This window comes from Mytilus trossulus, chromosome 14 (assembly GCF_036588685.1).
Source record: "Mytilus trossulus isolate FHL-02 chromosome 14, PNRI_Mtr1.1.1.hap1, whole genome shotgun sequence".
Taxonomy (NCBI): domain Eukaryota; kingdom Metazoa; phylum Mollusca; class Bivalvia; order Mytilida; family Mytilidae; genus Mytilus; species Mytilus trossulus.
The window spans coordinates 39,605,756-39,618,438 of NC_086386.1; the positions used below are offsets into that span (position 1 = coordinate 39,605,756).

The 12,683-nt window shown below is 32.2% G+C and overlaps 1 protein-coding gene across 2 annotated transcripts; it reads right to left on the reverse strand.

Moving 5' to 3' along the window:
- Nucleotides 1–581: 581 nt before the first annotated feature.
- LOC134696154 (uncharacterized) lies at nucleotides 582–5,691 on the reverse strand. Of its 2 annotated transcripts, none has more exons than XM_063557806.1 (8): nucleotides 5,343–5,691; nucleotides 4,355–4,495; nucleotides 4,119–4,219; nucleotides 3,506–3,610; nucleotides 2,721–2,916; nucleotides 2,299–2,388; nucleotides 1,703–1,798; nucleotides 582–922 (listed from the first exon to the last, which is right to left on the reverse strand). In XM_063557806.1, the coding sequence occupies exons 1-8, from the start codon at nucleotides 5,481–5,483 to the stop codon at nucleotides 653–655; spliced, it is 1,140 nt and encodes a 379-aa protein (XP_063413876.1). In that variant the 5' UTR covers nucleotides 5,484–5,691; the 3' UTR covers nucleotides 582–652. The 2 variants fall into 2 exon arrangements, with proteins under 2 accessions (XP_063413876.1, XP_063413875.1); XM_063557805.1 differs by having other exon boundaries at nucleotides 5,316–5,689.
- Nucleotides 5,692–12,683: the final 6,992 nt, after the last annotated feature.

The window sequence follows — 12,683 nt, forward strand, 5'->3', positions numbered from 1 at the left end:
GGCTGTTGTCTGCTCTTTGTTAGGGTTGTTGGCTCTTTGACATATTCCCCATTTCTATTATCAATTTTATTCAATATGTTAAACAATAAGTACTGTAATCTGACCCATAAAGGTCAAATTATCACTAAAAAACTATAATTTTTTCCAAATCTATGTACAATCTTTCATTCTATGAGTTTGTAGCAGCTCAGTCATACTTGTATACTTGATAAATAAAAAAATATATTGTAATGTCAATCTAGCTGTAGCCCTGAAACTGTTTGTCAGAAAAATAGGACTGAAAGTTAAAATAATGTAAAGATAATTAGTGTATTTTATTATATAACAGTAAATTCAATAAAATTATGATTATAATGAAATTGATTTTATTCTTGATATTGCACGGTTTAATGCATTTGCATACATTATTTTCACTTAAGCAACACTGTTTTTCAAGATTATTTCATCAGCAGAGGTTTCTCCACATTGTTTTTAACTTGAGTCAGTTCTCTGTTTTTGGAACACTGTCAAATTTGCAAAATTTTAACCAACTAAAAATGTCATGAAAATATCCCCTTGTCAGTTGCACACACACACACACACACACACACACACCAACACATGTATTCACTCTTCCATACTCGTGTACACTTAAATGATAGCGCTTGCATATTTATTGACTTTCAACAATTCCTTTGCACAAGATTGGCCCATTTCTGTTCAAATAAACAGCAGGCCATACAACGTAGTTGACGTAGTCACCATGTTTTCTGAACGTTGAAAAAGAATGTTGATCAATAACATATCCATATCTGAGGTCAAAGTCCAAGAAAATAGAAGGATTCTGCACGTTCATAATCCAGCAAACCTCAGCACACTTCTTTATATACTCTGTTGCAGCAGTGCCAAAGTTTTGACCTCTGGTGATCCTTTTAGTACACAGCTAAAAAAGAAATAATAGATTTTCTGATTGAATTTATTTTTATTGGAATATCATGAATTCTAGTACTCACGGTATTTTCAGCTTGTCCTACAAATGTTAAATATTCAAATTTGCATATTTCACTTTGGTCAAAAATATTCAAGTCTACTACTTCAAAATACTTGCTTCATTTGATTGCACAAAGAAACAATACATATATTGATGCCGCTTATTTTGTATATCTTGAAGGAATGGAATATTTATCTGTGTGCAAATGTTGTCTTTATTGCCACACCCCTCCCGCCTCCCCACCAAAAAAAAACGTGTAGGTAAAATGTCCTTTTATTACAAGTGTGCAGCTTATAAACATCACAGATAGTTACAATTAATTTGGTGGTCTCTAACGAAGTGTTAATAGATATAGGAAGATGTGGTGTGAGTGCCAATGAGACAACTCTCCATCCAAATGAGAAACACGTATATATTACATAAACAAATGACAACTACTATACATCAGATTCCTGACTTAGGACAGGTGCAAACATTTGCAGCGGGATTAAACGTTTTAATGGATCCAAACCTTCTCCCTTTTTCTGAAACAATAGCATAACATCACAAGATAGAAAAACATACGATAAAATATCGTCTTCTATAGTATTTCGTGTGTAGCTAAATAGAAATTATATACAACGAACATAGATGCATTTAACATTAGTTAAAGTTAAACGTGGACTTTCTAGAGTAAATTCACTTTTTCATATAAAGGTAAAGTGAACCATGCCCTTTCTTGAGTAAACTCACCTGTTCAATTAAAGGTAACGCCTCCTTGGCTGTTTTCTTCTGATATGTCCTTATGTACTTTTTACATTTATCTGATAATGACACAACAGCGTGTGACTGTAATGAAGACATGAGAATAATGTATTCAATGATGAATAATCTTTGTTTTGCATTCTAAATTTTTTACAGGTTGGCTGATAAGTTTTGATTTTTGAACTTTCTGTTTCGACAAGTTTTAATTTTAATAATATTAATCGTAGTAGTATATGACTCTATGAATACTGAGAACTTACTTTGACACAGTTTGTAAAGACATAGCGTAGATCGCACCTTTTTATGATTTATGATTGATTTATGAGTTTGACTGTCCCTTTGGTATCTTTCGTCCCTCTTTTTTTAAGGATACATCAACTTTAGTTTATTCAAGTAGTAAAATAGCCAGTTAGACAGCCCTCAACCACAGACAACAGATATAACAGCTATAGATAGGTCATTACACAATGGCAATTGGGTTATTTTGATAAGGAAGCTGAGTTATTGAAATTATATTGTATTGGTAATGGGATAGATATGCAAATGTTCTTTAAAATTTTTTTTTTTCGATTTTGACTACTTACTTGCATAAATTTAAAGAAACATTTAAGTGTATCATCTTTTATGTTTTTCCTTTGTTCCTTTGTTAATGCCACGCATGTAAAATAACATTCCTGTAAAATTAAAATAGCTTTTTAGAATGTGAATTAAACATAAGTTAAATGGTACTTGCATATGAAATAAGTGCACAAAAACAAACAAACAAAATACATTGACTATCTTAAACTGTCTGCTGTATTTTCTATTCTAAAAAATTATTGATCAAATATGAATGCTAAAACAATCTAATCAGATGTGAATTCATACCATGTGACATATGCATTGTTTTCATAATGCTAATTTGTGCTATGAAGTTATTAAAGGGACAGAAGTAATATAATACATGTATAAGTATTCCAAAACTAGCTTTAAGTAATGTATCAAATCTTTTTTATAATTCTAATACCTTGAGCCATCGCCGTAATAATTCAATAGCATGGTCATCTGTATATCGTTTGGTCATTTCAGTAAAACAATCATTCCATTCGTTATTGAACACAGACTTAAACACTTCAGTTATAACAGCTGGTGCGTTTGTTTGTTCTGAAACAGCTCTGTCTGTGGATAGGCCACCGCTTCTGTCCGTCACTAGTCCTTCTGCGCTGTATAAATAAAATGCTAGTAATATACTTTAGAAAAAGCAACAATATGGAAATGTCACTTGATGATAAATGACATAAAAAATAAAGGAATTCGATCTAGCCTCATCAAACCTATCGAGTGATTATTTGATGCGTTTAAGTTTACATTCAAAAACGCTTGGCGATATTGTAGGGGTATTTTTTTCAATGGACGAGGTCACAGGAGTACCTGACGAGATGCATCGACGTCTTGCAGGAAACTTGACAACTCTTTGTCAAATAAACTTTAAGGTTGGAGTCGAACGGACATGCCAAGTGCGGGACTAATTTACAGTTTCGAACCTCTCTTGTCGACGAGGCCATCAAATCCTTCAAAGTGTTGGAAGTAAATGATCTAAATAAAATGAACTAAAATCTAGGACATGTCAAGTACACTATATGGCCAATTTAATATTTTATTCATTAATCTCTTATGATATATGTCTAATAATAAAGATACAATACACATTAAATTCAGCTAAAAGTTGTGTTATCTGTCCAATTTGGACTCGTTAAAATTATGGCCTTAAAGAAATACGTTTTAAGTAATCATAAAACATAAATGTAGTACCTGCTTCCAGGAATATCCATTTCGTCCATATGTTCAGCTATTTGTTTGTCGAGCTCCAGAAGCTGATCGACGTCTTTATCCATACTACTGTCTCGTTCATTCACTCTGTTAAATGTTTTTTTTGTATAAGTAGCGTATATATGTAGTTAAAAATATTGTTTAGAAAATATACAACACCATACTTCAAGGAAATAGAACAATTTAGTAGCAAAATAAAACATACATTTTTAATTAATAACATTTTAATCGACTTTTCAAAATCAACTGTCTTAGTTTAAACATATTTTATTTGCAAAAGAAGCAAAAGTGATTGGACACAAGTTATTACAACATTAAGTAGATAAATAATTATCTAAGGCTTTCGGTTATGCAGATATTGAGGAAAGGTAGACGGTATTGAGTTATTAGGTCAAAATCTTCATTGTAGGGAGAACTATTTGTCCATGAAATCATAATATGAAAAGCAATCCCTGTAATGATTTTGTCTTCATTAAGCAAACCACAGCCATGTCGGAAAATAGATCGATATTCCAATTTTTTGTTTGTATTTCATCAAAGTAAATAAGATGCGAATTCATACAAAACGCAGTGACGTAATAATACCAATACGTACATATATTTTGGAGGAACATTTGACTTTTCAAACTTCCTTTTCGTTTCTCTCATTTCGTCCTCTACCAGCCTCCGTTTTATTTTCTCCTTTTCTAGAGATTCCTACAATGTACATGTTCCTATAAAGTTGTCACTATTGACAATTTCAAAATAAGGTAACATAATATTTAAGTAAAATTGTATTAGTATTTTTCATTACATTTACATAACAAATCTATAGTTGTAAATTTCTCTTACCAGAAGGTTGATAGATTTTAACATTTCCATCTCCAATGTTTTCCTCAACTCGAATTCAACAGCCCTCGTCTCGGGGGAAGTACTCCTTTTGATTATCGTCGTCGTCTGCCTTTCCTTCAGTTTCTTATACCCAGCACTTTCCTGAAAGCAAACATTTTATTATAAATTATTTCATTATAATTATTTGGTACTAATAATAAGTTACTGTAGTTATTTTCTAAGAGAATCTTGTTTGTTTTGTGTTTCCATGTGTTCTAAATAAATAGTTTCATCACTCAAATAACGATTGTACACTGTTTATTTATATAACTTCAATATTTAAAAAAAAAATTGTAAAGAGAAAACATCATAAATGTATCACCCTCTTATGCTACGAATAAGCATTAACGCATGAGTCGTGTGTGGACTACCGAAGCTTAGGATAGCCCCTTCTTAGTTTTATTTGTGAGTTAAACATGTAAACGAAAATAACTTGTATCAATTCGAAAGTCGCAGAAACGCTACCGTTTCGATATTTTGCACTCCAGTTTAGCATCAGTTTATACTGGGTAGATATTTCTACTGGTGGACTATAAATCACAGAGGGTATCATCAGCTCAATAGTCAGTACTTCGGTATTGACCTGCTTAATAATAATAATGTCTAAAATTGTCTGTTTATAGATATCAGTAAAATTATAGAATCTAAGGTTTCAAATCACTCGTCAACCTTAGATTGATTTGGTTGTATTTTAGGTATTTTTGTCATATATATTTTCAACTGATTGTATTTATAAATCTTTGGCTTTCAAATATTTTGCTCCTGATAAAGGTAAATCCAGAAAAACGATTCGAGCGCATGAAATTATAAATTGTTTTGTTTTCAATGTATTTAACATGATAATTAGGAACAATTGGTATATATATATATATCATCGTACGTACAACTAAAATGTCAATGTCAAAAATGTATCATTACTTACAAGTTTTCTGTACATCAGTGTCAGTACCTGTTCGTAAGACTCATAGAGAGTAGAGTCTGGAAGTCTGGACCACAAACGGATAGCATAGTCTACTTGTTTAATCCATGATTTCATTTCTTCGTTGAGTCTATCCAGTTTACACTTAAGTTCATATTTGAATCTACTCATATTTATCCAATTATTCAAAATCCAAAATATAAAACTCTTAAATGATTATAGTTTTATTTGTCAACAATGAAAGAAAAAACTGTGTTCAAGTACGAATCACTGTTGCGTGAGACAATCTGAAGGTAAACGTCAAAAACATAATAAGTTTCAAAACAACTAAAGCATGCACACTGTCTTTTAACATTAATAGAAATATGTGTAAAATAACAAATCATAACGGTAAAATCAATATGATATCTTCCCCTAAAGTATTGTTAAATATACAATGATGACCTTTATCGATCATTGATGCATGGTGACTCTTTGATGATAATATGTAAAGATCAAGTGATCAGGTATCAAATAAGAAAATATTTAAATCCCGTCAATATAGATCTATAACAATTGATCATTTGATCCGTTAAACCGTTGAGATAGGTAACAATACATTGGTTTCACTTTTGTAAACATATGATTTATTCATATATGAGTACTAAGTAATTGATTTTATGCATATTTGTCAGTCATTATTTTTATTGGAGGATAATACATTGTTTTTAGAATCGGCCATTTCTTACTATCGCTCATTACAGTAGTGAACATTAAAAGTGGAACCATTTAACTTAAAAGGCGGATGGGCGGGGGTTTATGTTTTTTTTGTTTTAAGCAGAGATATTTTCGCGCAAAGTGCTATCAATTTTATTTAATTTAAAAAAAAAAGAAAATTATTTTTTCAATATTTCGCAGTATAAGGTATTTAGAAATCTGTATTCCAATTTTTTTTTGGTCATCTGCTTGACCAAAATATTTGTTTTCATTAAATTGTGGGATCAAAATATTGTTTCAGAAAAAGCCATGACCTCTCCCCCTGAAATTAAATGGTCGTTCCCTGAATATATTAAATATAAGAATTAATATTATCGAATAAAGATGTGATTTCTTACAATCGACAATAAAAATAAGCAGAACAGTCCTACATTTATATTCTAGATGCAAATACTACACATATACATTTTGATATACAACCTATATCCAAAAATGAAAAGGACAATTATTACACGTCCTTTAAACCTAATAACCTTTCTTGTATGTATCTTAAATAATAGAAATATCTGCAGTACCACGGCTGATTAAATATATCGTATTAAATTTACCAAACATAGTTTGTATTATATAGTTACATTATATTTCCAATTATATGCAATTACTTGTTGTAGCAAGGAATACCTGGCAAATAAAACTGTTCTATCAACGTAACTAGACTTTTTTCTGGAGTTATGCATGTGATTTGTGATGGACCAATTTCTAAGCTGTATTCGTAAATCATCAAATCATGAAAAACTATTAAAAAAAACAGTTCGAGGGTCACTACTTTCACGTACAATTGAACTATTGATCCAAGGTTCCAAATTGCCTAAAATGAGATTCATTACCTATCTGAAGCAGCCCGTGAATGCCTCATTTCCATAAAATTTTCAGCAAATGAATACAATCACAATATTTCATTTATTTGTGCATCCGTAACGATTTTTTGAAATCACCTCTTCGGGAATGCTCAATCTCAAACAGGCAGGCTATGGGGGACTCGGTGGTCGAGCGGTCTAAGTAGTCGAACTAACGTGCCACTAGCCAGTTAACACTCAGGCTTTGATTGCTAACCTCAGGAATACTATTCCAGAAGAACAAATCTGCGTTTCCATAATGGTCCAGTTCCTGTTGACAACCATGAAAATATCTTACACCCTGTCAATACAGATGATAAAGTCCTGATTATCACCAGGAACAAGCTGGATATAAATATCGTCCCGAATGACATTGGAAGGATACATGTTATAGGAAAAACAGTCAGATTAATATCATATACAATGAAGCAATTGGTCTACCAAAATAAAAAGGTGACAAAATGGTATTTTCATAACTGAAAACCTGCCACCATATAGAACTGAACAATTAAAAACCCTTGCTGATGTGCAATCCAAAAGTCAAATCAGTGATTACTGAAAACTGCCGAAGGTCGAGTATTCGTAAAACAATTGGAAAACAATAGAATGCTGATCATCAAGAACAGGCAAGACGTCGGTATTCCTAGATCTCTACATTAAATGTCTGCTGCTACTTGGGTGTTAACTTGCACTACATATTGAATGTTAGTATATTTTCTATATTTTCAGATATTAAATGTGCAATTTAGTTGTAATATGCTTAAATTGTTAAAGATAACTTTGATTTGAAAGAGAATGCGGTTTTACCTGATAACGCAAAGATTCTTAGCGTTGTCACGGAACTGGTTTACACGTTTTCTTTACGTTCGTTGTTACCTTTCGTTAAAATGTAAGAACGCTCTAAAAAGTATGTTTATGTTAAAAAGTTTAAGTAATATATATCTCATGTATGATTAATTATTGAAAAACATTTTCTTATGCTGGCTGTTATTGTTTCAATAAATTTTTCCATGGATTGTGATTCTATGATTAAAGTTGAAACCCAATTGGTACAGTGAAACGTGTTAGATAAGTTAGAAATATTTTATTGTTTTAATACAAGGAACGAGGAGAATAACTCCTAACAGGAAGCTTTACTAAAATACGTATAGCCTAAGGAGATAGACATAAGTCTTGAAATTTGTCTTCCCATCAGTCACGAGCTAGCTTATTATGTTGTGTTTTGTATACTGTCGTTGTCTTTTGGTCGTTTTTGGGCATAAAAACAATGCCGTATTTTGCGAAACCTTTTCAACTTTTGATCTTCAGTGCTGTACAACTTTGTACTTTTTTCACTTTCGATCTTTTATATCTGGACGTCATTGGTGAGTCTTGTGTGGACAAGGCGCGTTTTTGGCGTATTGAATTTTAAACCTGATGCTTTTTGTTATCTATTAATCATGTTTTTCTGTGTCTAATATGTTCTCCTATTTATTTGTATTGTAGTCCTGTAATATTATGTTGTCATTTCAATGTTATATTTAACTTTGCCATTAAAGTGCGAGGTTTGGCATGCCTTAAAACCAGGTTCAACCCACCACTTTTATTCCCCTTTAAAAGTGTCCTGTACCAAGTCAGGAAGATGGTCATTGTTATAATATTGTTCGTTTCTCTTTGCTTTGCATTTCAACGTCGAGTTGTTTGTGTTTTCTCTTATTTTTGAGATATTGAGATAAGACGTGGCACGGTACTTGTCTATCCCAAATTCATGTATTTGGTTTTCATGTTACATTTGTTATTCTCTTGGTGTTTTGTCTGATGATTGACCTGTTTCTGTGTTGTGTCGTTGTTCTCCTCTTATATTTAATGCGTTTCGCTCGGTTTTGGTTTGTTACCCCGATTTTGTTTTTTGTCCATGGATTTATGAGGTTTGAATAGCGGTATACTACTGTTGCCTTTATTTGGCAAAGTTGTTGTTAGTTTATCATTGACTTATGCGTTTCAATGTGCCTTTGGTATCCATGGCCCCTCTCATTTACATTAACGTTTCGGTAGTCAAGTGAAAACTATCTTCTATTCTTTTTTGTTGAGATATATTTTAGACAAAAAAGGGTGGATCTGCTAAAATTGATCACATGTTCACCTCAAACCAAAAGTTTAAGGAGCATAACTGTGAATTTGATAGGAAAACTAACAATGGAAGCGCTGTTCATTGTTTTTGTGTTTATGTAGATTTCGTATGTGCATGTATTGGTTTTGGATGAATCACCCAATGGGATATACTTTGTTTTCTACAATTTTCACTTTTTGTTTATGCTTTAGTTATGTATTTCGCTCAAGGTCATATACAGTCAACAGTTGATGATTTATAGTAATTACTCAATAGAAATACGATATTTTCAAAAGTTAAGTGAAGAATACTGAATTTGTTAACATTTATATCTGAAAATTATACTAAGATCAAATCAGGAAAAGGTATCAAATCTGTGCAGGTTGAAGATGAAAGTAACAAAACAACAATGTTTCCATTAACCTGTTAATTGATAGATAAGTTAACGTTGATAGGCACTTTAACATCCTTATCATGGAAGAAAAAATCTTATTTAAACACTCTGTTTTTCAAATACTAAAATACAAGTAAGCGTAATATGCAACAGCTATCTATTGACCATATAATATATCATCTAGCAATAGACAAAATATTAATGTGAATTTTCATTTCAACTAAGTACATGTAGTAATGCATTTTAACTGATTAGATGTGGGAATTTGTAAAAGAAAGGTATATTAAAAATTAATGAACAAATGGGCTTTATATTAGACTACTTCTTATTTTTGTAATATTACAGTTCTGAATGCTGACTAGTTCGAAATGTCTGAAGAATCATGTTATACGGTGCAGTATATGGTTCCAGACGTTTGGAATGTTTACTTCCAAATAACATTTGCTGGACTTTTAGTGATATTAAACACATTTCTATTAATAGTGTTTTTGATGCATCGCTCTCCAGTTACAATTTTACTTTCTGTTTTAGCAGTTACAGATACGTTAACTGCATTGTTTTTGACAATACCAAACGTAACTGGATATATCTTCTTCTATAATGACCTTGAAGGGAGTGAAGGTTATCATTTTAATGGATGGTATTGGGAAAGGAAGTATCCACTATGTGCTGTACTGTTTGCAATAGAAGGTTTGATATACCCCAGCCACATGATATCTGTAGTGGTTACTACTTTGTTGTCCATACAAAAGGCATTGGTAATCAGATTTCCACGTTGGGGGAAAAGACATCTAAATAAAGCAATGTCTTTTCGATTAGTAGTTGTGACCGTAGTATGTTTATGTTTTCTCTATATACCAAGTATGATTCATGGAATGATAAACTTGTCACGTGGAGATAATAATACATGTTGCTTTTCACAAGATCATTCAGTTATTCGTCGGATTTACAAGCCTATTGACTCAACTGAAGGTGACACTACAACTACTTCGACTTATTTCGACGAGATTTATTACGACCAAGTATTCGTCAATTTATTCAACGACCGGATTCCTAGCGAGGAATCTGGTGGAGCATTTAACTCGCCGTTCTGGTCTGGTAGTGGAACGGGCGAGTCTGATTATTGGTTATTTGATGAAGAGATTTCAAATCAGTCACACTTTTAGGTCACTATCAAGAAACAAAGAGATGGAGGAAGATAGTACATAGATTTTAGATTCATGTACTTAAATATGGTAACTGGGGCATTTATTATTCGGTAAAAGGGGTGCTAACAAACTAAAGGAGTAGGTTCAGAAAGACCCCTTTTTGGCCCCAAAATATAGCAGTTTTACAAAATTGTGAAAATGTTATCTTTAAGCTATTCATTTGAAAGTATAATGCTTATGCTATACAAATATGGGCTATTTTTGACAATACAATGCACATATATCGAGTACTTACATCATTTAGTAATGCTAAATTACTGAAATCTTCACAATTTTCGCATTTTAGTTAAATTTTACGCATTCGTGTTCATTCATAATATTGGAATGTAAGTTGTATTTGATGATAATACATACCATATATAAAGGTAGAGGATGAACACGGATGTGGCCACTTTCATTTTTGACAAAAATTAATCTGAAAAGAGATGATGTTTTGCATATTTGATAGTTTTTCATATTTAAGCTTGAATCGGAGCGTTTTTAATGAGTTAAGGAAGCTCGCGGGTATAAAATTTACAAAAATAAAGTAAACATTCATTTTTTAATAACAAATTTGATTTATTACCTTTAGTAATTGTTACTTTATCATATGGTGCAAAAATCTTTCCAAAAAATCAGGTGACTCATTAAAAAGCTCCAAATTGTCTCTTTTTGGTGCAAAACTGCAATTTTTTGGTATTAAAATTGAAATACCTTTTTTCAACTCAACGGTGACCTATATTTTTTATTGTTGTTTTCGAATAAGTTGTACATAAACTAAATAATTGTAAAATTTAAGTGATTTCTGTTATTTAGTTCTTTTTAAGCAGTTAAGCTGCTTTATGCGAGCACCCTAGATTTATGTTTTACCCAATAAATACTGAAATATGTGCCACTTTTATTATCTGGCTGGCTATCATGTTATTTTTAACTAATTGGACACTTTTTTCATACTTTTTATTCTGGCATATAAAAAATATTACCATAAAAACGTTAAATGGTCGTCGATTTTCCAAAACGTTTTGAAGTTGCACATAGGAAGTAGTGCTGGATAGAAATCCTTCTACAGTTTATTATCACCTGTGCTGTTGGCTAAGATGTCAAAGATCAATTGTATGAAATATTTGATCGCCGAAAATCTATAAAGATGAGTCGTTTACATTTCATATATGGCAAAAGTCGTAGGAATATTGTTGGTCATCGATACGTATTACATACGTCAGCAGTCTATTAATCAGCTGATATAAGTTGGCGGCAATTTCAAATTACATAGAAGACGAAATTTACGTACCTTTTAAATTGGGAGAATTCTGATAATACATACATACATGTGAACATCTCGACGGGAGTACAAAATTCCCGTTTTCAGGGGTCCCCTCCCGTACTCCCGTCGAAGAGGAAAAACTCGTGTGCAGAAAAAGTTTCATGAAAATTTTCAGTCGCCATTTTTGCCAATATGTTTACAAAATTTTTCATTGAGATTGTAAAAACCCGAGGTTTATCGAACGTTTCCGGTGTAACCTGAATCCTTGCTAAATAAAATTTAGAAGGAAATGGTGAATATGTCAAAGCGACAACCACCCGACCATAGAGCAGACAACAGCCGAAGGCAACCAATGGGTCTTCAATGTAGCGAGAATTCCCGCACTCGTAGGTGCCCTTCAGCTGGCCCCTAAAATATGCATAATAGTACAGTGATAATGGACGTCATACTTAACTCCGAATTATACACAAGAAACTAAAATTTTAAATATACAAGACCAACAAAGGCCAGAGGCTCCTGACTTGGGACAGGCGCAAAATTGCGGCGGGGTTAAACATGTTTATGAGATCTCAACACTCCCCCTATACCTCTAGCCAATGTAGAAAAGTAAAAGAATAACAATACGCACATTAAAATTCAGTTCAAGAGAAGTCCGAGTCCGATGTCAAAAGATGTAACAAAAGAAAATAAATAAAATGACAATAATACATAAATAACAACAGACTACTAGCAGTTAACTGACATGCCAGCTCCAACCCTCAATTAAACTGATTGAAAAATTAAGTCTTCATCATATGAATATCAGGCACAATCCCTCCCGTTAGGGGTTTAGTATCATACTATCA